The following is a 24,767-nucleotide window of genomic DNA, read 5'->3' as shown; positions in this document are numbered from 1 at the left end:
CTAAGATTACCCTTCTTGTGAGCCTTTCTTTGGCACGCTGAACAAGCGACCTTGAAATTTTAACCTGTTGACTCTCGCTATAGCTCCTTTCTGAAGGAGAGTCCTCCGCATACTCCGTCAATCCTTGGAAGGAAGTTGGCGGAAAGTCTGGATGGGGGTGGGTTCGCTAACCAGCTCCAACCAGGCCTTTTGATACCAATGCTCAGAGGTAGATTAATAGTGCCCAAAAAATATACCAGAAAAATAAGGAAAGCACACAGGACATTAATCCCACTACGCACCAGCATCGATAATGCAGCGTCTATTCAATGCGTTGCCAGCTCATCTGAGGAATATATCAGGAGTGAGCGTAGATGTGTTTAAGAATAAGCTCGACAAATATCTAAACTGCATCCCAGACCATCCAAGATGGAAAGATGCAAAATATACCGGAAGATGTACTAGCAACTCTCTGGTAGACATTAGAGGTGCCTCACACTGAGGGACCTGGGGCAACCCGAACAAGATGTAAGGGTCTGTAAGGTCTGTAAGGCCCACTTGCTGAAGTTCCACCGGTGGCGGAAGTGAAACAGCCTCCCTCCTACCTGAAAATCCTCATTGGTTTTGGTAGCCTCCTCGGCCTCACCCTGAAATGCTTTCCTCTATTAAAGGGCCCTCCCGATCCTCTCCCACGAAAGGATCGCTTACCTCTGCCTCCCTTACCCGAGCGGTCATACTTCTGGGAAGCTTGACCCTCGAAGACCTGATTTGTAGGCTGAAGAGAGAGCGTAAGAGGTGAGGGTGAGGCTGAGGGGAGATAACATAGATCGGCTGCGATTGCGAGCCTATTTGAGGTTAGAAGTGTTTGGGCTGTTTTGTACCAAGTGAGGTAAACAGCTGGAACCTGCTGAGAAAAGCGTGGCTGTTTTTCTTCTGGTAGGGCTGGAAACGTCTGGGTTTCCTTTGAGCCCTACCCTTACCGGCTTGATCTGTCGTCTCTTGGCCGTAAGACCCAACGGTCCTTTAAGGCTTTGGTTCAATCTCGTAGCCTCTGCCTGAACCTCCTTCACCATCGCCTCTGGGAAGAGGTCTGCTCCCCAGATGCTTCCGATGTAAGCAACTTATTCGGCTCGTGCCGAATTGTTGCTTCTTGTAGGACATGTTTTTCCTAACAATTCGTCCTAGCCGTGGCGAACTCAAACATATCCGACTGCACCGTTTGAGTCAGAGATTGGTAAGAAGCTTAAAGAGTGGCTCCGACCCATAGGCAATGGTAGCCACCTCGGTCATAGCCATGGAATTAATAGACCTGGCTAACCTCGATTTGGCATCGAATTTCCGCCTGAATAAGGCGTATCTGGAAAGCCTAGGTAGCTTTCTCATCCAAACTGCTTCCATAGCACAGTCTGGTTTGAGTTTGCCAGCTGAGAAGGTGTTGGGCAAATCTTCCCACAATTCACCGGCTAGGGAAGTAAAGGAGACGTAGGATCTGCTTCCTTCAGCTGAGGCATGGAATCCCCCTTCTGGGCTGCTGGAATGGTGGTTGTCGCGATCTTTGTCAAGAAAGGGAGCGGGGTACTCTTCTTCCATCGTAAAAGATCGTAAAAGGACTCTTTAAAAGGTTGGATTTTCGTATTGGAACAATCCATGTCCTCTAGACACCTGAGCATTCTCTCTGAGCCTGGTCTCGTGAATAGAGGACTGTCTCTTTCGGTACCTTATCGTCCCGAGTCATGGCCAGAGGCGGTGAGCCTGGCGTAGCCGATGAACGGAGGCTGCAGGTCTCCACGGGTAGAAAACTCGAAGTCTTCAATCCTCCGAGTTCCACATTCCGGGATAGAGATAAGCCCGTCTTGGAAGGGGCGTATGACGCTACTCTCCAAGGGTTGTTCATTGAGAACGGAGGTAGAGAGTCTACGGGGGTAATTGGGCTCCCCCTGTGCTGAAAGGTGGAGGAGAGGATAGTGGAGCTTGGCTCAGTCCGGCTATAATGTTGTCCTGAGAGGTGATCCTATCAGACAACCGGGAGATCATTTGTTCCATGCTGTTTTTCAGAGAACCAACCAGATCGCCCACGTTGTTGCAACAGAACCTAGACGTTGGAGTCCAAAGCCGGAGCTGCTGCGGAGGTGGAAGGGTGGCTCTGAACCGGAACCAAAGGTAGCGGAACTGACGACTCCGCTGGAGTATGAGATCTCTCCCTGGAGGATTTACTCCTAGAGGATTTAGAGCCGGACCAGAAGCTTTAGATCTCTCTGCTCCGGGATTTCTAGCCGGAGACTTACGAGAAGAAGATTGACAGCCAGACGCGTCTTTTTAAAGAGACGACGACGTCTTCGTCAAGGTTTTCACTGCTTGACCTCTGACCTTGGGTCTAACGGAAGCGTCAGGAGAAGTATACAGTTCTGTACCTGTAAAGCCTTGGAAGGATGGAGAGGTTGCAGGGGTAGAAGATCCAGTTGCACCCAAGGGCATCCCTTGGGCGTCCAACGTACCTACCTCGACCAACAGGTCGTCTACACCTACCATAGGTTCAACATTAATATCCAGTGTCGCGACTTCCGAGGAGATGTCCTGGCCTTGATCCGTCAACGAGGCAGCCAGCTGTTGCTGAATGAAAGCGATAGTCGGGGCCGCCTCTGCTGGGTCGACGTAGCCTGTAGCCTTGCCTCCGGGGAAGATTAGTACCGCCAACTTCTTTTCAAGAATGTAGGGCATACCCTTGGCGGCGTTCTTCCCAAAAACCGCCGACCCAGGCCCGCAGGGTTGCCAGTGCGGGTATCCTCACAGCCGGAGCCTGGAAGAGAGGGTATTGATTAGATTTTAAGATTAATCTTAAAACTAAAACTAATTTAAAAGCTTAACTTAAAATTATAGGGGCTACAAAACCCCATGAATTTTATCTTAAGTTTGGGAGATTTAATGTAAAAACTTAAGAACTATAACAAAATGAGGACCAGTTAACGGAGTTGGAACACTTACCCCGTCTAAGAGCTGGCTCACCAGATCATAACAGATGGTACATGTCTCGTGGTACCAGACCTGGATGTCCCCGTGCGGAGTCGCGCATGGAGCATGGGACCGGCAAACTTCATGTCACATGGGTCTTGAAGTGTGGCGGCGCATCCGGATGCTCACAGTTGGTGGTCTGTAAGTGAAAAGACACCATGAGTATCTTAAAGACTATCACTTACAGGCTAAAGGGAACAGAAGAACTCCGTTGCATGCCGGAGCTCGGAAAAAATTTGGGCATAACCCCTCCCTTAACGCCTGAATAGGCTATAACCCCAGAGAGATCCGGTGAGACAGGTAACGGGAGGGGGGATGGTTTAAGGTAGCTTAAGATAAACTTAATAGTTTAACATAACAGATCTTAAACCTATAAAAACTCGAACGTACCGGACTGAGGTCCAGTGCGTGGCGGTAGTGTCGTGCTCAGCGAGACGGAGTGGTTTTTTAGAAGGGACCAACTGTATGTCCCGGTCCACCCTGCTGGGTGGACTAGACCTTTCCGCTGGATGCCAGGTCTCCGGTAGTAAAGGAGCCCCAGTAAGGTGGGAAAGAGCGAGAGACATACAGACTCGGGCTAGCAACGGAGCGACGGAGGGCGGGAGGGGGGGAGGCCAGTCCCCCCACCTTACCATCCAGCAGGACGAGCCAAGCCGGAGAGGTGGAGTCCAGTCTGGGTCTGTCCCAGTCCCTCTACTCCCTCCGCCTGGGGGGGAGAGGGAGGCAGGCTCTGGGTATGCAGAGCGAGCATGGGCAGACCGACCCACCCACCCGACTCTATAGAAGAGCGGGAGGGGGGAAGGTGACTGGACAGGCGTCTGGCTTGCCCCAGGATCACGTAGTGACCACGTGGGGCAGGTAAGTACAAAACAATGGACAACAAAGCCTAGAAACTAACCAGCTGATCAGAGAGATGCTATCGGGAAGCAACCGAACTGAAGAGCGGTAGCATAGAGGCCCTATGGGCCACAACCTAGGCTTAAACAAAGCCAGACGCCTAACTAACCTAAACATAATATCATATAATATAAAAATAGTCAAATAATAAAATTATGAAAGAAAGAAAACAAAATAGTAGGAGAAAAAATCCAGGAGTGTACGACTAACCCGAAGGAAAGTCTACCACTCAAAGCTAGCCGGGGCCGATACTAAGAGCCGTGGCTAGGGTCTGGATGGAATGAGCCTACATAAGGTAAAAAAGACATGCATGCATGACAAAACCGTGTAGACTGTACCCTAAACAAATCGGACGATTAAAATAGAGCGTACTAAAGTAAGGGGATGTTCTGGTATGGGAGACCAAGAACGAACCCACCACGAGGCAGAACCATGCTGCCATGCTTCCGACCTAGAGTTCGTATTTATACCTACGGCAAATACGGGCTCAAGGGCGGAAAAAACCAAATAGCAATAAACACTGAGTACTAAACTTAGCTGCTGCGATGGCTGCAGCTCCATGATAAACAAATCCAAAGAAAAGGGCACAAAAACACAGAGTAAAAAAGGGCACGTGTGTATAGTGTGCGCTAACGAAAAAGGATGACCACCAGAGGCGCAGCAGTCGGCAGCATAGGATGGAGTAGTAGTAGTTGCTGCCCACTCTGTGGGGTCGGCTCTCCTCTGTGGGGATTTTGTAGTGGGAGAATTCTATTGGCATTCGGCTCGTGGTAGTGGTCTCACTCGCCATAGTGTTCATACCGACACCCTCTTTGGAGGGTGAGCGAGTCAGTTGTACTGACCTTTTTCTTTATTTATTTATTCTCTGGTATGTGTTAGTACATTTACCCTAGAAATAATAGATTAAAGGATATTTCGCGCAGCGACACGAGCTGAGCCCAGAAATATATATATATATATATATATATATATATATATATCATATATATATATATATATATATCTATATATATATATATATATATCTATATATATATATATAATTCTATATATATATATATAATATATATATATATATCATATATATATATATATATATATATATATATTATAATATATATATATATATATGTATACACACACACACACACACACACACATATATATATATATATATATATATATATATATATATATATATATATATATATATATATATATATATATATATATGCATATATATATATATATTATATATATACATTATACATACATATATACATACATACATACACCATCACTCTCCTCCCAGTCCCTTGGCATTTCTTCCTCCCCCTACCTAAGATGACATTAAAGGGATTTTGACGTAAGGAAAAATCTATTTCTGGGGCGATTGGCTCGTGTCGCCAGCGAAATATCCTTTAATCTATTATTTCTAGGGTAAATGTACTAACACATACCAGAGAATAAATAAAATAAAGAAAAGGTCAGTATAACTGACTCGCTCACCCTCCAAGAGGGTGTCGGTTATGAACACTAGGCGAGTGAGACCACTACCACGGAAGCCAAATACCAATAGAAATCTCCCACAACAAAAACCCTCCATGGAGAGGGGAGCCGACCCACAGAGTGAGCAGCTCGTACTACTACTACTCCATCCCATGCTGCCGACTGCTGCGCCCTCTGGTGGCCATCCTGAAGTTAGCAGACAATCTTGGGCGAAGGGATGGGTAGGGTGGGATTTCGCTGGCGACACGAGCCAATCGCCCAGAAATAGATTTTTTCCTTACGTCAAAATCCCTTTTCTTGGGCTCAGCTCGTGGTCGCTGCGCGAAAATCGTACCAGAGAAATAGCACAAGATTGTAAACAAAGTAATAAAATAAATCAGAATAGGTCTCAAATAAAAAATAAAGTAAATATAAAAAACAAGATATAATTGCTAAAAAGATACAAATACACAGTGATACAAATAGAAATATGCTTAAATTAGCCTTAATTCTAAACATGTTTCTTATCATAAGGTAATTTACATATGTACAGAGGTAAATTGGCTTACATGTAACAAAATGGTATCTGTGTAAAGGCATGTATCAAAAATATAATAGCAATTAAAGTAATCAACAATGAACAAATTAAACAACAAGATAATATATAAGGAATGCATATGACTTAATATACAAAACCCTTAACCATTATAAATGAGATGTATCCCCTAGCATAAAAATAAGGGGTAACATCCATGAGATCAAAATCCATAATCATCTGTGAGTGTCCTAGCAAAAACTAAGGGGCACCCACTACATCCCCAGCATATAAAGCAGCTAAGACAACAGGTGAATGTAAACGAACACGGTAGGGATAGACCGAAACGCTTGGGTGTGTGAAACAGGTAGGAAAAGGAGGACTGAATCTTCTACTACAAATTAACTAGAATCAGGGGAAACTATGTTTTTCCCGCTGCGACTTGCTGAAAATTTCAGAGCTTCCAAGGACTTAAGGTAATGGCGTTTGAACACTGTCGGCGATTTCCATCCGGTATACTTTTTCAAACTCATCGAAGTTCATGTGTTGGAAATAATTAATTGAGGTGGCTACTACTGCCCTGACATCATGTGCTTTCGGGAAAGAGTCAGGATTGGCTTGCTTAATAAAGTACAGGATTTGCTGCCTGATGCCTTTAATGGATAAAGTTCCACCTTTTTCCCTCTTAAAGAGGGGACCCGAGTGAGGATGAGGAGGTCCTGGACAGGAAAGGCTCGTAAGGTTGTAACTGGGCAAAGAGATACATCTTGTGGAAGGGGTAGTACCTTCCAAGGTTCCCACCTCATCAAAGGATCTTCATTCTTTGCTAAAAAGCTACGTTCCGAGAAAGTAAAGTAGTACTTCCCCTGTGGGAAGGAATTGAATATGATCCGGATCTCTGGATAAAGCCGACAGTTCTGAAATTCTTGCTCCTGAAGCTAAGCTTAATAAAAACAGGGTTTTCCTTAAGAGCATTATAAACGAGCATGTGTCATTATCGGTTTCTGAAGCCAGTTTTAGAACATCGTTTAAGAACCATGAAACTGACGTAGGCCTTACAGAAGGTCTAAGTCTAGCACATGCCTTAGGAATAGACGAGAAGTAGGAATCCGTCAAGTCTATGTTGAACCCAAATTGAAATATCTTTTTCAAGGCTGACTTGTTTGTCGTAATCGTGCTAGCTGCTAAACCTTTTTCAATAAGGATCTGAAAAAGGATATAGCTGAATTAACTGTCATGATTCTATATCAGATTCTCTCAGGAAGATTGCTAACTTTTTGACAGCAGCATCATACTGTCTCAAAGTTGAATCCCTTTATCGGATTCCAAAGAAGAGAATATTCTGAGGGTCAATATTCGCATCTCTTTTTGCCGCAAACTTCATGAAATCCATAAAGTTAGGGTTTTGAGAATCCCCTGAGGAAGCGAACACAGTCTTCGTTTGTACTGACTGGGAGAGCCTGGGATTGGGGATCCGAAGAGGACGAAGGCCCAGCTCCAGAATTAGGGGATACCAATTGCTCTTCGGCCAGTCTGGGGCTACTAGAGCCACTTGACCCTTGAACGTCCTGAGTTTGTTTAAAACTTTCATAAGAAGATTCACTGGGGGAAAGACATAAATCTTCCTTCCAGTTGTTCCAGTCTAGAGCCAGGGCGTCCGTGGGCATAGGCCAGAGGGTCCAGGTTGGGGGCTCCATAACAGGGGAAAGTTTTGTGATTCGCTTGAGATGCGAAGAGATCCACCTGTAGCCCTGGGACTCTTTGAAGAATCCATTGGAACGAACTGTTGTCCGTGACCATTCCGACTCTAGGGGCATGATCGGGATAACGCGTCTGCTATGACGTTTCTCACTCCAGCTATGTGAGTGGAGGAGAGATGCCAACTGAACTTGTTTGCCAGGGAGAAGATGGCTACCATCACATGATTTAGATGACGTGACTTGGAGCCTCCTCTGTTTATACAATGTACTACCACTGCGCTGTCCAGAACTAGCTTTATGTGGGAGTACTTTGGTGGGCGCAACCTTTTTAGAGTCAAGAAAACACTTGCCATTGCCTCCAGGTTACGTTTATATGGAACTGACTGAACTGAGGTGACCAAGTTCCTTGAACCCTTTTGGACCTGGGAATACCCTCCCCAACCGCTTAAGGACGCGTCTGTGTGGATGGTAATCCCTGGTGGAGGGAACTGAAGGGGTACTGACACTGACAAATTCTTGACTTTCGCCCACGGCCGAAGACGATTCTTTAGAATCAGAGGGACTGAGGATAGTTTGTCCCTGGACCTGACATTTGCTCGTGAGCGCCAGATTCTGGTTAGGTCTTTCAGTTTGGCTTTCAACAAAAAAATTTTAAGACGTTCGTCACTGATGCAAACTGGAGAGAACCCAGGATCCTCTCCTGAGCTCTCCTTGACGCCAGTTTGTGACTTAGAAATTGCTTGACTGACTTCGCTATTTCTTTCCTTTTGGTTGATGGAATCGACAGAGTATGGGAGGATAGATTCCATTGAATGCCCAGCCACTGAAAGTCTGACTCTGGAGTGAGTCTTGACTTGGTCTGTTTATCTTGAAGCCTAGATATTCCAGGAACTGAATCACTTTCAGTGTAGCTCTGTTGCATTCCTCGACTGTTGAAGCCCAGATCAACCAATCGTCGAGATACGCTACTACCATAATCCCTTGTGATCTGAGTTGTTGCACTACCGCTTCCGCTAGTTTCGTGAACACCCTGGGTGCCACGTTGAGTCCGAAGGGAACTACCTTGAAGGAGAATGCCTGGTCTCCTATCTTGAAACCAGAGATGGAGGGACGGAAGCCTTGCAATAGGGATATGATAGTAGGCGTCTGTAAGATCGATAGAGGTGGTGACGGCCCCACGGGAAGTAAGGTCCGCACCTGTGAGATCGTGAGCATCTTGAACTTGTCGCAGCGGATGGCTAAGTTTAAGCGGGACAAGTCTAAGATTACCCTTCTTTTTTGTGAGCCTTTCTTTGGCACGCTGAACAAGCGACCTTGAAATTTTAATCTCTTGACTCTCGCTATAGCTCCTTTCTGAAGGAGGTCTTCTGCGTACTCTGTCAATTCTTTGGAAGGAAGTTGACGGACAAAGGTCTGGATGGAGGTGGGTTCGTCAACCAGCTCCAACCCAGGCCTTTGACACTATGCTCTGAGCCCATTCGCTGAAGGGCACCGCTGGAACTTGCTGAGAAAAGCGTGGCTGCTTTTTCTGGTAAGGATGGAAACGCCTAGGTTTCCTCTGTCCCTTACCTTTAGGCGTTAAGTCTTGCCTCCTCTTAGCCGTAAGGCCCCAACGGTCCTTAAGGCTCTGGTTCAGCCTCGTAGCCTCTGACTGGACTTCCTTCACCATAAGCTTCTGGGAAGAGATCTGCTCCCCAGATGTTAGACGAGAGTACCTATTCGGCTCATGTCGAAATGTTGCCTCTTGTAGGACATGCTTCCTACAATTCGTTCTAGCAGTGGCAAACTCAAACATATCCGACTGTACGTTTGAGTCAGGGCTTTGGTCATGAGCTTAAAAAAGCGGTTCTGAGCCATAAGCTATGGTTGCTACAACGGACATAGCCATAGAGTTAATTGATCTGGCTAATCGCGATTTCGCGTCAAATTCAGCCTGAATAAGGCCATCTGGGAGCCTGGGTAGCTTTTCACCAAAACTGCTCCATAGCACAGTCCGGTTTGAGTTTGCCAGCTGAGAAGGTGTTTGGCAAGTCCTCCCACAATTCTCCGGCTGAGGGGAGCAAACGGAGATGTGGGATCTGCTTCCTTCAATTGAGGCATGGGTTCCCCCGTTCTGGGTCCGCTGGGATGGTAGCCTCGCGATCTTTCGTCAGGAACGGGAGCGGGGGGCAATCTCATCCATTGTGAAAATGGTAAGGGACTCTTGAAAGGTTGTATCCTGGTATTAGAACAATCCATGTCCTCTAAACATCTGAGCCATTCTCTCTGAGCCTGGTCTCGTGAATAGAGGACTGTCTCCTTTGGTACCCTATCATCCCGAACCATGGCTGAAGCTGTAAGCCTTGCGTAGCCTATGAACGGAGGCTGGAGGTCTTCCGGGAAGAACTCGAAGTCCTCTATCCTTCGGAGTTCGAATTCCTGGTATGGAAATGAGACCGTCTGGAAGGGGGCGATATGACGCTACTCTCCATGGATTGTTCATCGAGAACGGATGTAGCGAGTCATACGGAGGAAGCTGAGTTCCACTCGTATGGAAAGTGGAGGAGAGGCTAGAGGGGCTTCTCTCAGTCCGGCTATAATGAGAGTCCTGGGAAGTAATCCTATCCGACAGACGAGAGATCATTTGTTCCATGCTACTCTTTAGGGACCCAACCAGGTCGCCCCACCTGTTGCAACAGGCCAGCATTGGAGTCAAGGCCGGAGCTGCTGCGGAGGTGGAGGGGTGGCTCTGAATCGGAACCAAGGGTAGCGGAACTGGTGACTCTGCCGGGGTGCGAGATCTCTCTCTGGAGATTTACTCCTCGAGGACTTAGAGCCGGAGCTAGAAGCTTTAGACCTGTCTGCTCCGGGATTCCCAGCCGGAGACTTACGTGAGGAGGATGACGCCGAAGTCGACTTCTTAGACGACGACGACGTCTTAGTCAAGGATTTCACTGCTTGACACCCTTGACCTTAGGTCTAAACCGAAGCGTCAGGAGGAGTATATAATTCATCACCTGTAAAGCCTTGGAAGGATGGAGAGGTTGCGGAGTAGAAGAAACAGTTACACCCAAGGGTGACCCTTGGGTGGGGGTCCACCCTACCTACCTCGACCAACAGGTCGTCTACACCTACCATAGGTTCCACATTAATATCTAAAGTCGCGACGACCGTGGAGATATCCTGGTCTTGATCAGTTAATGAGGCAGCCAGCTGTTGTTGGATGAAGGCGATAGTAGGGGCCGCCTCTACTGGGTCGACGTATCCTGTCGCCTGCCTCCGGGGAAGATTAACAGCGCCAACCGCTTCTCCAAGATGTAGGGCATAACCCTTGGCGGCGTTCTTCCCAAAACCGCCGACCCAGGCCCGCAGGGTTGCCATGCGGTATCCTTCACTGCCGGCGCCTGGAAGATGAGGGCGTAGATTAGATTTTAAGAATCACTTAAAACTAACTTAAAATATAACTTAAACTTAGATGCCTTAAGTTAAAGTGGATGATGAAAAACTTAAGCACTAAAACAGAAGCAGGAGCAGCTACCGGAGATGGAATTACTTTCACCCCTTCTAAAAGCTGGCTCACCAGATCGTAACATATGGTACACGTTCTCATGGTACCGACCTGGATGTCCCCGTGCAGAGTCGCGCATGGAGCATGGGACCGGCAAACTTCGTGTCCACATGGGTCCTGAAGTGTGGCGGCGCATCCCGGATGCTCACAGTTGGTGGCCTGTAAGTGAAGACACATGAGTATCTTAAAGAATAACACTTACAGGCTAAAGGACAGAAGAACTCCGTTGCATGCCGGAGCTCGGAGAAAATTTTGTTTTGGGCATAACCCCCCCCTGCCTCGCCTGAATAGGCTATAATCCCGGAGATATCCGGTAAGACATGTAAGGGAGGGGGGGGAAGGTTTAAGGTACTTAAGATAAACTTATAGTTAATCTAATAACGCTTAAACCTAAAACTCAAACGAACCGGACCAAGTCCAGTGCGTAGCGGAGTGTAGTAACTCAGCAATACGGTAAGGTTAGCAGGGACCCACTGTATGTTCCGGTCCACTCTACTGGGAGGACTAACATCTTCCCGCTGGATGCCAGGACTCCGATCAGGAAAGGAGTCCTAGAAAGGTCGGAAGACGAGGAGACATACAGGGCTCGAGCGAACCGGAGCGACAAGGAAGCAACGGATGGGGGGAAAGGCCAGTACCCCCCACCACATCACCACCGGGCCGGACCGAGAAGCCGGAGAGGTCGCGTCCAGTCTGGGTCTGTCCCGTCTCCCTGGCCCCTCCGCCTGGGGGGAGAGAGGGAAGCATGCTCGGGTATGTGGAGCGAGCGAGGGCAGACCGACCCACCCTCCCCCGACTCTATGGAAGAGCGGGAGGAGGGGGGAAGGGGACTGGGCAGGCGTCTGGCTGTCTCGTGATCGCGTAGTGACCACGAGACGGTAAGGACTAAAATAAGACAACTAGCCTAGGACCAACCAACTGATCAGAGAGATGCTATCGGGAAGCAACTGAACTTGAAAAGCGGTAGCATGAGACCCACTGGGCCAAAACCGACTGATCAGAGAGATGCTATAGGGAAGCAACCGAACTGATGAGCGGTAGCATAGGCTCAAAGAGCCAGGACCTAGGCTAAGCCAGACGCCTAACTAACCTAACCATAACAAAATACATGGTATAATTAAATAAAATAAAAGAAAGAAAACAATATAGTAGGAGAAAAATCCAGGAGTGTACGACTAACCCGAAGGAAAGTCTACCACTCAAGCTAGTCAAGGCCGATACTAAGAGCCGGGACTAGGTCTGGAAAGAAGAAGCCTACATAAGGTAAAAGACATGCATGCATGACAAAACCTAGTAGACAGTACCCTAAGTAAAACGGATAATAAATATAGAGCGTACATAGATAAGGGGATGTTCTAGGTATGGGAGACCGAGAACGAACCCACCCACCACGCGGCAGAACAATGCTGCCATGCTTCCGACCCCGACCCCGTTCGTATTTATACCTAAAAAACGGCAAAATACTGACTGAGGGCCGGAAAAAAACCAACCTAACCATAAATACTGAGTACTTAACTTAGCTGCTGCAATAGCTGCACGCTCCATCATAGATAAATCCAACGAAAGGGCACAAAAAACACAGAGAGAAAATTATCACGTGTGACTCGTGTGCGCTAACTGAAAAGGATGGCCACCAGAGGCGCAGCAGTCGGCAGCATGGGATGGAGTAGTAGTAGTACGAGCTGCTCACCCTCTGTGGGCGGCTCTCCCTCATGGAGGGTTTTTGTTGTGGGAGATTTCTATTGGTATTTGGCTCGTGGTAGTGGTCTCACTCGCCTAGTGTTCATACCGACACCCTCTTGGAGGGTGAGCGAGTCAGTTATACTGACCTTTTTCTTTATTTTATTTATTCTCTGGTATGTGTTAGTACATTTACCCTAGAAATAATAGATTAAAGGATATTTTCGCGCAGCGACACGAGCTGAGCCCAGAAAATAACCACTACCTGGTGGAATAACACTTAATACTGAGGGTATAGATCTTAAACTTATTTTCTGTTCCCCTACAACAAAAAACTCTGACATTAAAGATATCTTGGGAAATTTATATAGTACATAATTTATTTAAAGTGCATGTAAATTATTAGGTTAAATAAACATGGGATATTTAATTGAAAATTAGATATATAATTAAAATAAACTGACTGATTTTTAGTTAGATTCTCAATTATTGAGATTTAAAAAAGTTGACAGGATCAATGGGGTTTATGCGCAGTGCTGCTATCCAGTCTGCAAATGGAAGTCTGGGATCAGGTGTCTAGAATTTGTAAATATCACAGATGTGGGCTAACTTAAGGTATTAGGTAATGGTTTGTATACAAAAAATATTGTTATTACATTTTTACTGAGGTAACATGTAGCTCAGCATACAAGGTAATACAGTAGAAAGTCATTCAAGAAATAATGCTAAGATAATTCATGAAGTTATTTTTTACAGATTTGAACATATCTATAAGTCAACAAGTGGACCAGTACAAAAGACTAGTGTGTGCAGTGGCAGTAGTGGAGGTATGTAGTTTTCACTGTTGTAGGTAGTTTTACTGGAGAAAATAGATCTGGAAAAAGTAAGTGTGCATGCCACAGTTGCTGAATTTTTGTCAAAAGAGATGAATAAATTTTAACCAGTTATTTTTAATGCTCTAGTATTGTATAACCACATATTGTGTCCACATATTGTGCTTAACCAATATTATGGGGCCTAGATTGTTTTTCATGGTTATAAATCCAAGTTTTATAGTTAGCAACAAGTATCTATCATAATAATGAAGGATTGCCTGTATCTTTCATGATAGCAAAGTATCTGTTGTTACAAGCTTGGCTACTCAAGCCCAAATGCTTTACCATAAGGTAAGCTTATTTTCTTCACAAATATACAGAACATCAATTTTCATTGTACCAATGCTCAACCTCCTGCTAATGGAAACAGTAGACCATTTCAGATTGACACAAAAAAAATCATTGCTCCTTGTTTGACATACTGCAAGCAGGAAAGGTTTTGTTGTATTTCTCTAGCACCCTGTTGTGTTGATATCTGTCTTTTAGTTTCCTGAGTCTTTTCCAGGCTAAGCATCCAACTTTCATGTTTGCATTAACATTTCGATTTATTGCAATGAACAAAAAATCTATCACAATCTAGATTTCATATTTGGGATTGTACATATAGTCAACAATTTAATTTTATTTTTCATAGAGTAGCCAAAGGTGGATTCATATTCGGTGTAAGGGCAGAAACCAACCCCTACTTGTATTGTATGGCCTTAGTTTCAGTTATTATTGCCACAAGTTTTTGTATATCATGTCATTTGACATGGATGACCTTTCTGGTTATCTTGAGCCACCATTTCAGTCATTCAGAACTGTACAACTTTGAATAAAAAACTTGTTTCATCTTCTGTACCAGAGGTGGATGAGGTCATAAGCTCGAAGCATCTTGGAAGAGTATTTCAAATATTTAGTACTTCTGGTTTCTGGTAATTGAAAATGCATGCTGTATGTCTTAAAGAACTAAAGCCACCTTCCTTGGCCAGTAAAGAACTTTCAACTGCTGCACGGGGTTCCACGTGTTGGAAGCAACTGTTCCATGTGTCTCACAGACACCCATGTCAGGGGAGCTGTTATGGAGGAGTTATGGGAGTTCCATTTGACAACGTCATAGAGAGAGAGAGAGAGAGAGAGAGAGAGAGAGGGTGTAATTGGTGGATGGATAGTTAACGATTGAATTGGCTGTTGGTGAGTTCTGGGTTGTTTGCTGGTGCCGTTGGAGTTTAGAGTTATGGTAGAGTTCTGTATTTTTTGAGTCAGTTTTTAGTCTTTAGGCAGAACCTGTAAAGATCAGTAGTGTTGGCAGTGGTCTGTGAAAAGTGTTGGAGGCATTGAAAGTCATTTAAGCTGTATGTTATTGGTTGTTGTTAAGTTTGATATTGATTGCTTTGGAGTTGTTGTGCCTGTGTTGTTAGATTTGTTGTGCTTATGAGTTCCTGTTGAGTTATGTGCAAGTTGTTGTGGTTGTAAGTTGTTGATGAGCTGTTGTGATTCCTTGGTGTTGTTAGTGGGTGTGTGTGTTGCCCTTTTGTGTTGTTGCTTTTGTGTTGGTGGTTGTTTGTGCAGTGGTGTTTTGTTGTGGTTGTATTCCTGGTTTGTTGTAGAGTTGTGGTTGTGTTCCTTGTTTGTTTAGTGTGTTGTTGAGTAGTGGTTGTGTTCCTTGTTTGTTGTTGTGTTGTTGAATTGTGGGTTGTGGTTATTGGTTGTTGTCTTTGTTGTTGGTGGTGTCTCAGCGACCTCGACCAGCAGACAGCACAGCACAGCATAATATCTGGAGTTGGGCGAGTACATGTGTTTGTGCTTTTTTTGTTCTGTGTAGGTAGGTCAATTGTCCTGCGTGTATTCCATAATGTTATAAGGAAAGTGTGAATGAGGGTGAGTTTGGCAGCTGGATTGATTAACCCTTAAACGCCTACTGGACATATTTTACGTCGATATGAATTGTCTTTTGGGTGCCGACCGGACGTAATTTATGTTGACATAGAAAAGTTTTTTTAAAAATTTGCGGGAAAATACTTAAAGGCCTACCAGCCGAAAAATTTTGAATCACGCGCCTTGGGGGATGCTGGGAGTTCACGGATCAAGTTGTTGTTTTGTTTACAATTGTTACACAGGCCCGCAAGCGCAAATTTCTTTCTTATCACACTAAAAAGTATCAGTGACACATCTCGGAAATTATTTTGTCACTTAATTTTTGCACCATTTTAAATTAGCCATTACATGGAGTATTATATATGAAAATGTGCACATTTTCATGTAGAATACAACAAAAAAATACTCATGATTGTAGCTTTTATCAGTTTTGAAATATTTTCATATAAATAACGATAAGTGCCAAAATTTCAACCTTCAGTCAAATTTGACTCTACTGAAATTATCGAAAAACGCAATTGTAAGCTAAAACTCTTATATTTCAGTAATATTCAATCATTTACCTTCATTTTGCAACAAATTGGAAGTCTCTAGCACAATATTTCGATTTATGGTGAATTTATGAAAAAAAACTTTTATTTACGTCCGCACGGTAACTTCCGAAAAAATCATACATGCGATTGTCGTAATGTTTGCACCATTTTAAATTAGTCGTTACTTAAAGTTTTATATATGGAAATGTGCGCAATTTCATGCAAAATACAACTAAAAGCTTTTATCAGTTTTGAAATATTTTCATATAAATAACAATAAGTGCCAAAATTTCAACCTTCGGTCAACTTTGACTCTACCGAAATGGTCGAAAAACGCAATTGTAAGCTAAAACTCTTATATACTAGTAATATCAATCATTTAACTTCATTTTGCAACAAATTGGAAGTCTCTAGCACAATATTTCGATTTATGGTGAATTTATGAAAAAAAAAACATTTTCCTTAAGTCTGCGCAGTAACTCTTCCGAAAAAGGGATTTTGACGTAAGGAAAAATCTATTTCTGGGCGATTGGTTCGTGTCGCCCAGCGAAATATCCCTTTAATCCATTATTTCTAAGGTAAATGCACTAACACATACCAGAGAATAAATAAAATAAAGAAAAGGTCAGTACTACTGACTCGCACACCCTCCAAGAGGGTGTCGGTATGAACACTAGGGCGAGTGAGACCACTACCACAAACCACTTACCAATAGAAATCTCCCACTACAAAACCCCCACAAGAGGGGAGCCGACCCACAAAGTGGGCAGCAACTACTACTACTCCATCCCATGCTGCCGACTGCTGCGCCTCTGGTGGCCATCCTGAAGTTAGCAGACAATCTTGAGCGCAGGGATGGGTAGGGTGGGATTTCGCTGGGCGACACGAACCAATCGCCCAGAAATAGATTTTTCCTTACGTCAAAATCCCTTTTCTGGGCTCAGTTCGTGTCGCTGCGCGAAATCGTACCAGAGAATTAGCACAAGATTGTAAAGAAAATAAATAAACAAACAAGGTCTCAATAAAACTTAAATAAAATAAAGAAATATAATTGCAAAGAAATATACATGTACATCATTATACAAGATAGAAAATATTCCTTAAAAGTAACTTAAAGTTAACATACCTATATGTACAGGGTTACATGGAATATATGTTGATCTTAACCTTGTGTAAAGTTAATATGTACAAAGTAAATAAAGCAATTATAATAATAAACTAATTTTGAACAAACTTAGAAATTAATATACTAACAAAAGCATATGACTTAGTATACAAAACCCGTAACCATTGCAAATGTAGATGTGTCCCCTAGCATAAAAATAAGGGGACCACATCATAGAGATCAGAATATACAAACAATTGTGGGTGACCCTAGCAAAAAAATAAGGGACACCCACTGTAACCATGACAGAGCAGCTAAGACTCAAGTAGACGTAGATGAACATGGTAGGTATAGACAAACTGTTGAATGAGATAGGTAGAAAGGAGAACTGGATCTTCAACTTCAGATTAAGCAGAGTCGGGGGAAACTACATTACCCGCCGCAACTGCTGAAAATTTTAGAGCTTCCAAGGACTTTAAGTAATGACGCTTAAATACTGTCGGTGATTTCCATCCAGTATACTTTTTTAAATCATCAAAATTCTGTGTTGGAAAATAATTTATTGAGGTGGCGACTGCCCTGACGTCATGAGCTTTAGGGAAGGAATCAGGGTATGGCTTGTTTGTTTAACAAATTAAAGTACAAGGATCTGTTGCCTGATACCTTTAATAGATAAAGTACCACCTTTTTCTCTCTTAAAGAGAGGACCTGACGAGGATGAGGAAGTCCTGGACAGAAAGGCTCGTAAGGTCGATACCGGACAAAGAGAAACATCTTGTGGAAGGGGTATAACCTTCCACGGTTCCCACCTCATCAAAGGATCCTCATTCTTTGCTAAAAAGCTACGTTCCGGGGAAAGTAGAACTTCCCCTGTGGGAAGAAATTCTATATGATTCGGATCTCTGGATAATGCCGACAGTTCTGAAATTCTAGCTCCTGAAGCCAAGCTTAATAAAAATAGAGTTTTTCTTAAGAGCATTATAAATGAACATGTGGTATTGTCTGTTTCTGAAGCCAGCTTTAGAACATCATTCAAGAACCACGACACTGACATAGGCCTCACTGAAGGTCTAAGTCTAGCACAAGCCTTGGGAATAGACGAGAAGTAGGAATCTGTCAAGTCTATGTTGAATCCGAGTTAAAAATCTTTTTCAAGGCTGACTTGTTTGTCGTAATAGTGCTAGCTGCTAATCCCTTTTCAAATAAAGATCTGAAAAAGGATATAGCCGAATTGACTGTCATGATTCTAATATCTGATTCTCTCAGGAAGGTTGCCAACTTTTTGACTGCAGCATCATACTGTCTCAAAGTTGACTCTCTTTTATCAGATTCCAAGAAAAGAATATTTCGTGGATCAATATCTGCATCCTTTTTAGCTGCAAACTTCATGAAGTCCATAAAGTTAGGGTTTTGAGAATTCCTGAGGAAGCGAACACAGTCTTCGTTTGTACTGACTGGGAGAGCCTGGGATTGGGAATTCGAAGAGGACGAAGACCCAGTTCCAGAATCAGAGGGTACCAATTGCTCTTCGGCCAGTCTGGGGCTACTAGAGCTACTTGACCCTTGAACGTCCTGAGTTTGTTTCAGTACCTTGAGGAGAAGATTTCACGGAGGAAAGACATAAATCTTCTCCCAGTTGTTCCAATCTATGGACAGGGCGTCCGTGGCGTAGGCCAGAGGGTCCAGGTTGGGGGCCACATAACATGGGAGTTTGTGGTTCGCTTGAGATGCGAATAGATCTACTTGTAGACCTGGAACCTTCCGGAGAATCCATTGGAACGAACTGCTGTCCAGTGACCATTCCGACTCCAGAGGAACTGAGCGGGATAGAGCATCTGCTATGACGTTTTCTCACTCCAGCTATATGGGTGGAGGAGAGGTGCCAACTGAACTTGCCCGCCAGGGAGAAGATGGCTACCATGACATGATTCAGATGTCGTGGACTTGGAGCCTCCCTGTTTACGCAATGGACTACCACTGCGCTGTCCAGAACTAGCTTTATGTGGGAGTTCCTTGGCGGACGTAACCTTTTTCAGAGTCAAGAACACTGCCATCGCTTCTAGTACGTTTATGTGAAGCCGGCGGAACTGGGGTGACCAGGTTCCTTGAACCTTCTTGAACTGAGAATATCCTCCCCAGCCGCTTAATGAAGCGTCTGTGTGGATGGTAATCCCCGGAGGGGAGGAAACTGAAGGGGTACTGTTTATTGACAGGTTCTTCACTATTGCCCAAGGGCGTAGACGATTCCGTAGAATCTGTGGGACTGATGACAACTTGTCCCTGGATCTGACATTGCTCGTGAGCGCCAGATTCTGATTAGGTCTTTCAGTTTGGCTTTCATCAAGATGTTTGTCACTGAGGCGATTGGAGGGAACCCAGATTCTTTCCTGGCTTCTCCTTGAAGCAAATTGTGTTCTAGAAATTGCTTTACTGACTTCGGTATTTCCTTTCTCTTGGCTGATGGAATCGACAGAGTATGGGAGGATAGATTCCATTGAATGCCCAGCCACTGAAAGTTGGACTCCGGAGTGAGTCTTGATTTTGTCCTGTTTATCTTGAACCCCAGATACTCTAGGAACTGGATTACTTTCAGTGTGGCTTTGTGACATTCCTCGACTGTTGGGGCCCAAATCAACCAAAAATCGTCGAGATACGCTACTACCATTATCCCTTGAGACCTCAGTTGCTGGATGACTACTTCTGCCAACTTCGTGAACACCCTGGGTGCCACGTTCAGACCGAAAGGAACTACCTTGAAGGAGAATGCCTGATCTCCTATCTTGAAGCCCAGATAAGGGCGAAAGTGTCTTGCAATAGGGATATGATAGTATGCGTCTGTAAGATCGATAGAGGTGGTGACGGCCCACGGGGAAGTAAGGTCCGCACCTGCGAGATGGTGAGCATTTTGAACTTGTCGCAGCGAATGGCCAAGTTTAAACGGATAAGTCTAAGATTACCCTTCTTTTTTTTGTGAGCCTTTCTTTGGAACGCTGAATAAGCGCCCTTGAAATTTTAATCTGTTGACTCTCGCTATTGCTCCTTTCTGAAGGAGGTCCTCCGCATACTCCGTCAATTCTTTTGATGGAAGTTTGAAGGAAAGGTCTGGGTGGAGGCGGATTCGCAATCCAACTCCAACCCAGGCCTTTCGACACAATACTTTGTGCCCACTTGCTGAATCCCTACCGGTGCCGGAAGAGAAACAGCCTCCCTCCTGACCTTCAAGTTCTCATTGCTGCTGGGTTGAGTAACCTCCAACGGCCTCCCGGAAGTGTTTTCCCCCTGTTAAGAGACCTTCCTGATCCTTTCTGACGAAAGGATCCCTTACCTCTGCCTCCCCTGCCAAAGCGGTCGTATTGCTGAAAGGCCTGGCCTTCGAACACTTGGTTGAAGGCTGGGGAGACAGCGTAGGAGGTGGAAGGTTGAGGCTGGGGGAAATCACGTAGATGGGCTGTGATTGAGCCTTGGAGGTAGAGGTTGGGCTGACTGTACCAACGGAAACAGTCGAAACAGCCTGGGTGAAGCGTTGTTGCTTTTTCTGGTAAGGCTGAAAACGTCTCGGTTTCCTCTGAGCCTTACCTCTTGCTGATTGGTCTTGGCGTCTCTTTGCGCGTGAGACCCCAACGATCCTTAATGGCTTTGGTTAATACCTTGTCGCTTCCGCCTGGACCTCCTTTACCATTGCATCAGGGAAGAGGTCTGCCCCCCAGATGTTGGATGAAAGCAACTTATCGGCTCATGACGAATAGTTGCTTCCTGGAGGACATGTTTCCGACAGTTAGTTCTGGCTGTAGCGAACTCAAACATGTCAGACTGAACTGTTTGCGTCAGTGACGTGGTGAGAAGCTTAAAGAGTGGCTCAGAGTCGTAAGAAATGGTTGCCACTTCCGTCATTGCCATGGTATTAATGGACCTTGGCTTAGCCTAGTCTTGGCCTCAAATTCAGCCTGAATGAGGCTGTCCGGAAGTCTAGGCAGCTTCTCACCAAACTGATCCATAGCACAGTCTGGCTTGAGTTTGCCCGCCGAAAAGGTGTTGGGTAAATCTTCCCACAATTCTCCGAGTGAAGGGAGCAAAGGAGATGTGGGTCTGCTTCCCTTAGCTGTGGCAACGACTCCCCCTTCTGGGCCGCCGGGATAGTGACGTAGCTATTTTGGTAAGGAAGGGAAGCGGAGTTCCCTCCTCCATCGTGAAAATGGTGAAGGAACTCTTGAAAGGTTGAATTTTCGTGTTAGAACAATCCATGTCCTCTAAACACCTGAGCCATTCTCTTTGAGCCTGGTCACGTGAGTAGAGGACTGTCTCCTTAGGGACTTTGTCATCTCTAGTCATGGCTGCGTCAGTGAGTCTGGCGTAGCCAATGAACGGTGGTTGTAGACCCTCCGGGTAGAACTTGAAGTCCTCAATCCTTCGAGTACCACACTCCGGAATTGAAATAAGACCGTCCTGGAAAGGGGCGTATGACGCCACCCCCTCCAGGGGTATTCATAGAGAACGGAGGCAGAGAGTCATGAGGTGGGAGCTGAGCTATTCCAGTGCCGAAAGGTGGGGGAGTAGCTAGAGGAGCCTGGTTAAGTCCGGCGATGATGTTGTCCTGGGACGTGATCCTGTCGGACAACCGGGAGAACATCTGCTCCATACTGTTCCTCAGAGAGCCGACCAAGTCTCCCATGTGTTGCAACAGTCCAGCATTGGGATCCAAAGCCGGAGCTGCTGCGGAGGTGGTTGGGTAACTCGGAACAGGTACCAAGGGGAGAGGAGAAACGGCTGACTCAGCCGGAGTACGTGGCCTCTCCTTGGAAGACCTGCTCTTTGAGGATTTGGAGCTAGAACCAGAAGCTCTAGACCTCTCCGCTCCGGGGTTTGCAGCCGAGACTACGAGATGTTGACGCCGACGAAGTCTTTTTTGACGACGACGACGTCTTGCTGAGGGTTTTTACAACCGTCTGTCCCTTGACCTTAGGTCTTACTGAAGCGTCAGGAGAAGTATAAAGGAGCTCAGCTCCTGTAAAGCCTTGGAAGGAAGCTGGAGAGTTAGCAGGAGTAGAAGACCCAGTGGCGCCCAAGGGAAGCCCTTGGGCGTCCAACGTACCTACCTCGACCAACAGGTCGTCAACACCTACCATGGGCTCTATATTTAGATCAAGTGTCGCGACGTCCGACGAGATATCTTGGCCTGGTGGTTCCTTTTAAACGAAGCGGCGAGCTGTTGTTGAATCGCCGCCATAGTCGGGGCTGCCTCTGCCGGGTCGACGTAACCCGTCGACTTGCCGCCGGGAAGATTAGGACAGCCAACCTCTTCTCCAGAATGTAGGGCTGTCCCTTGGCGGCGTTCTTACCGACAGTTCTGAAATTCTAGCTCCTGAAGCCAAGCTTAATAAAAATAGAGTTTTTCTTAAGAGCATTATAAATGAACATGTGGTATTGTCTGTTTCTGAAGCCAGCTTTAGAACATCATTCAAGAACCACGACACTGACATAGGCCTCACTGAAGGTCTAAGTCTAGCACAAGCCTTGGGAATAGACGAGAAGTAGGAATCTGTCAAGTCTATGTTGAATCCGAGTTGAAAAATCTTTTTCAAGGCTGACTTGTTTGTCGTAATAGTGCTAGCTGCTAATCCCTTTTCAAATAAAGATCTGAAAAAGGATATAGCCGAATTGACTGTCATGATTCTAATATCTGATTCTCTCAGGAAGGTTGCCAACTTTTTGACTGCAGCATCATACTGTCTCAAAGTTGACTCTCTTTTATCAGATTCCAAGAAAAGAATATTTCGTGGATCAATATCTGCATCCTTTTTAGCTGCAAACTTCATGAAGTCCATAAAGTTAGGGTTTTGAGAATTCCTGAGGAAGCGAACACAGTCTTCGTTTGTACTGACTGGGAGAGCCTGGGATTGGGAATTCGAAGAGGACGAAGACCCAGTTCCAGAATCAGAGGGTACCAATTGCTCTTCGGCCAGTCTGGGGCTACTAGAGCTACTTTGACCCTTGAACGTCCCCTGAGTTTTTGTTCAGTAACCTTGGAGGAGAGATTCACTGGAGGAAAGACATAAATCTTCTCCAGTTGTTCCAATCTATGGACAGGGGCGTCCGTGGCGTAGGCCAGAGGGTCCAGGTTGGGGGCCACATAACATGGGAGTTTGTGGTTCGCTTGAGATGCGAATAGATCTACTTGTAGACCTGGAACCTTCCGGAGAATCCATTGGAACGAACTGCTGTCCAGTGACCATTCCGACTCCAGAGGAACTGAGCGGGATAGAGCATCTGCTATGACGTTTCTCACTCCAGCTATATGGGTGGAGGAGAGGTGCCAACTGAACTTGCCCGCCAGGGAGAAGATGGCTACCATGACATGATTCAGATGTCGTGACTTGGAGCCTCCCCTGTTTACGCAATGGACTACCACTGCGCTGTCCAGAACTAGCTTTATGTGGGAGTTCCTTGGCGGACGTAACCTTTTCAGAGTCAAGAACACTGCCATCGCTTCTAGTACGTTTATGTGAAGCCGGCGGAACTGGGGTGACCAGGTTCCTTGAACCTTCTTGAAACTGAGAATATAACCTCCCCAGCCGCTTAATGAAGCGTCTGTGTGGATGGTAATCCCCGGAGGAGGAAACTGAAGGGGTACTGTTATTGACAGGTTCTTCACTATTGCCAAGGGCGTAGACGATTCCGTAGAACAATCTGTGGGACTGATGACAACTTGTCCCTGGATCTGACATTTGCTCGTGAGCGCCAGATTCTGATTAGGTCTTTCAGTTTGGCTTTCATCAAGATGTTTGTCACTGAGGCGAATTGGAGGGAACCCAGGATTCTTTCCTGGCTTCTCCTTGAAGCAAATTTGTGTTCTAGAAATTGCTTTACTGACTTCGCTATTTCCTTTCTCTTGGCTGATGGAATCGACAGAGTATGGGAGGATAGATTCCATTGAATGCCCAGCCACTGAAAGTTGGACTCCGGAGTGAGTCTTGATTTTGTCCTGTTTATCTTGAACCCCAGATACTCTAGGAACTGGATTACTTTCAGTGTGGCTTTGTGACATTCCTCGACTGTTGGGGCCCAAATCAACCAATCGTCGAGATACGCTACTACCATTATCCCTTGAGACCTCAGTTGCTGGATGACTACTTCTGCCAACTTCGTGAACACCCTGGGTGCCACGTTCAGACCGAAGGGAACTACCTTGAAGGAGAATGCCTGATCTCCTATCTTGAAGCCCAGATAAGGGCGAAACGTGTCTTGCCAATAGGGAATTATGATAGTATGCGTCTGTAAGATCGATAGAGGTGGTGACGGCCCCACGGGGAAGTAAGGTCCGCACCTGCGAGATGGTGAGCATTTTGAACTTGTCGCAGCGAATGGCCAAGTTTAAACGGGATAAGTCTAAGATTACCCTTCTTTTTTGTGAGCCTTTCTTTGGAACGCTGAATAAGCGCCCTTGAAATTTTAATCTGTTGACTCTCGCTATTGCTCCTTTCTGAAGGAGGTCCTCCGCATACTCCGTCAATTCTTTTGATGGAAGTTGAAGGAAAGGTCTGGTGGAGGCGGATTCGCAATCCAAC

The 24,767-nt window shown here is 45.4% G+C and overlaps 1 protein-coding gene across 1 annotated transcript in view; it reads left to right on the top strand.

Moving 5' to 3' along the window:
* LOC135217463 (polyphosphoinositide phosphatase-like) overlaps window positions 1-24,767 on the top strand; it is a 333,908-nt gene that overhangs the window by 289,297 nt on the left and 19,844 nt on the right. Inside the window, exon 17 of the mRNA XM_064253366.1 lies at window positions 13,592-13,662. Coding sequence (XP_064109436.1) covers window positions 13,592-13,662 — 71 coding nt within the window. The remainder of the gene's footprint in view (window positions 1-13,591; window positions 13,663-24,767) is intronic.

This window comes from Macrobrachium nipponense, chromosome 7 (genome assembly GCF_015104395.2).
Source record: "Macrobrachium nipponense isolate FS-2020 chromosome 7, ASM1510439v2, whole genome shotgun sequence".
NCBI lineage: Eukaryota > Metazoa > Arthropoda > Malacostraca > Decapoda > Palaemonidae > Macrobrachium > Macrobrachium nipponense.
The sequence above is the reverse complement of the archived record's forward strand: the minus strand, read 5'-3'. Positions and strand labels throughout refer to the sequence as shown.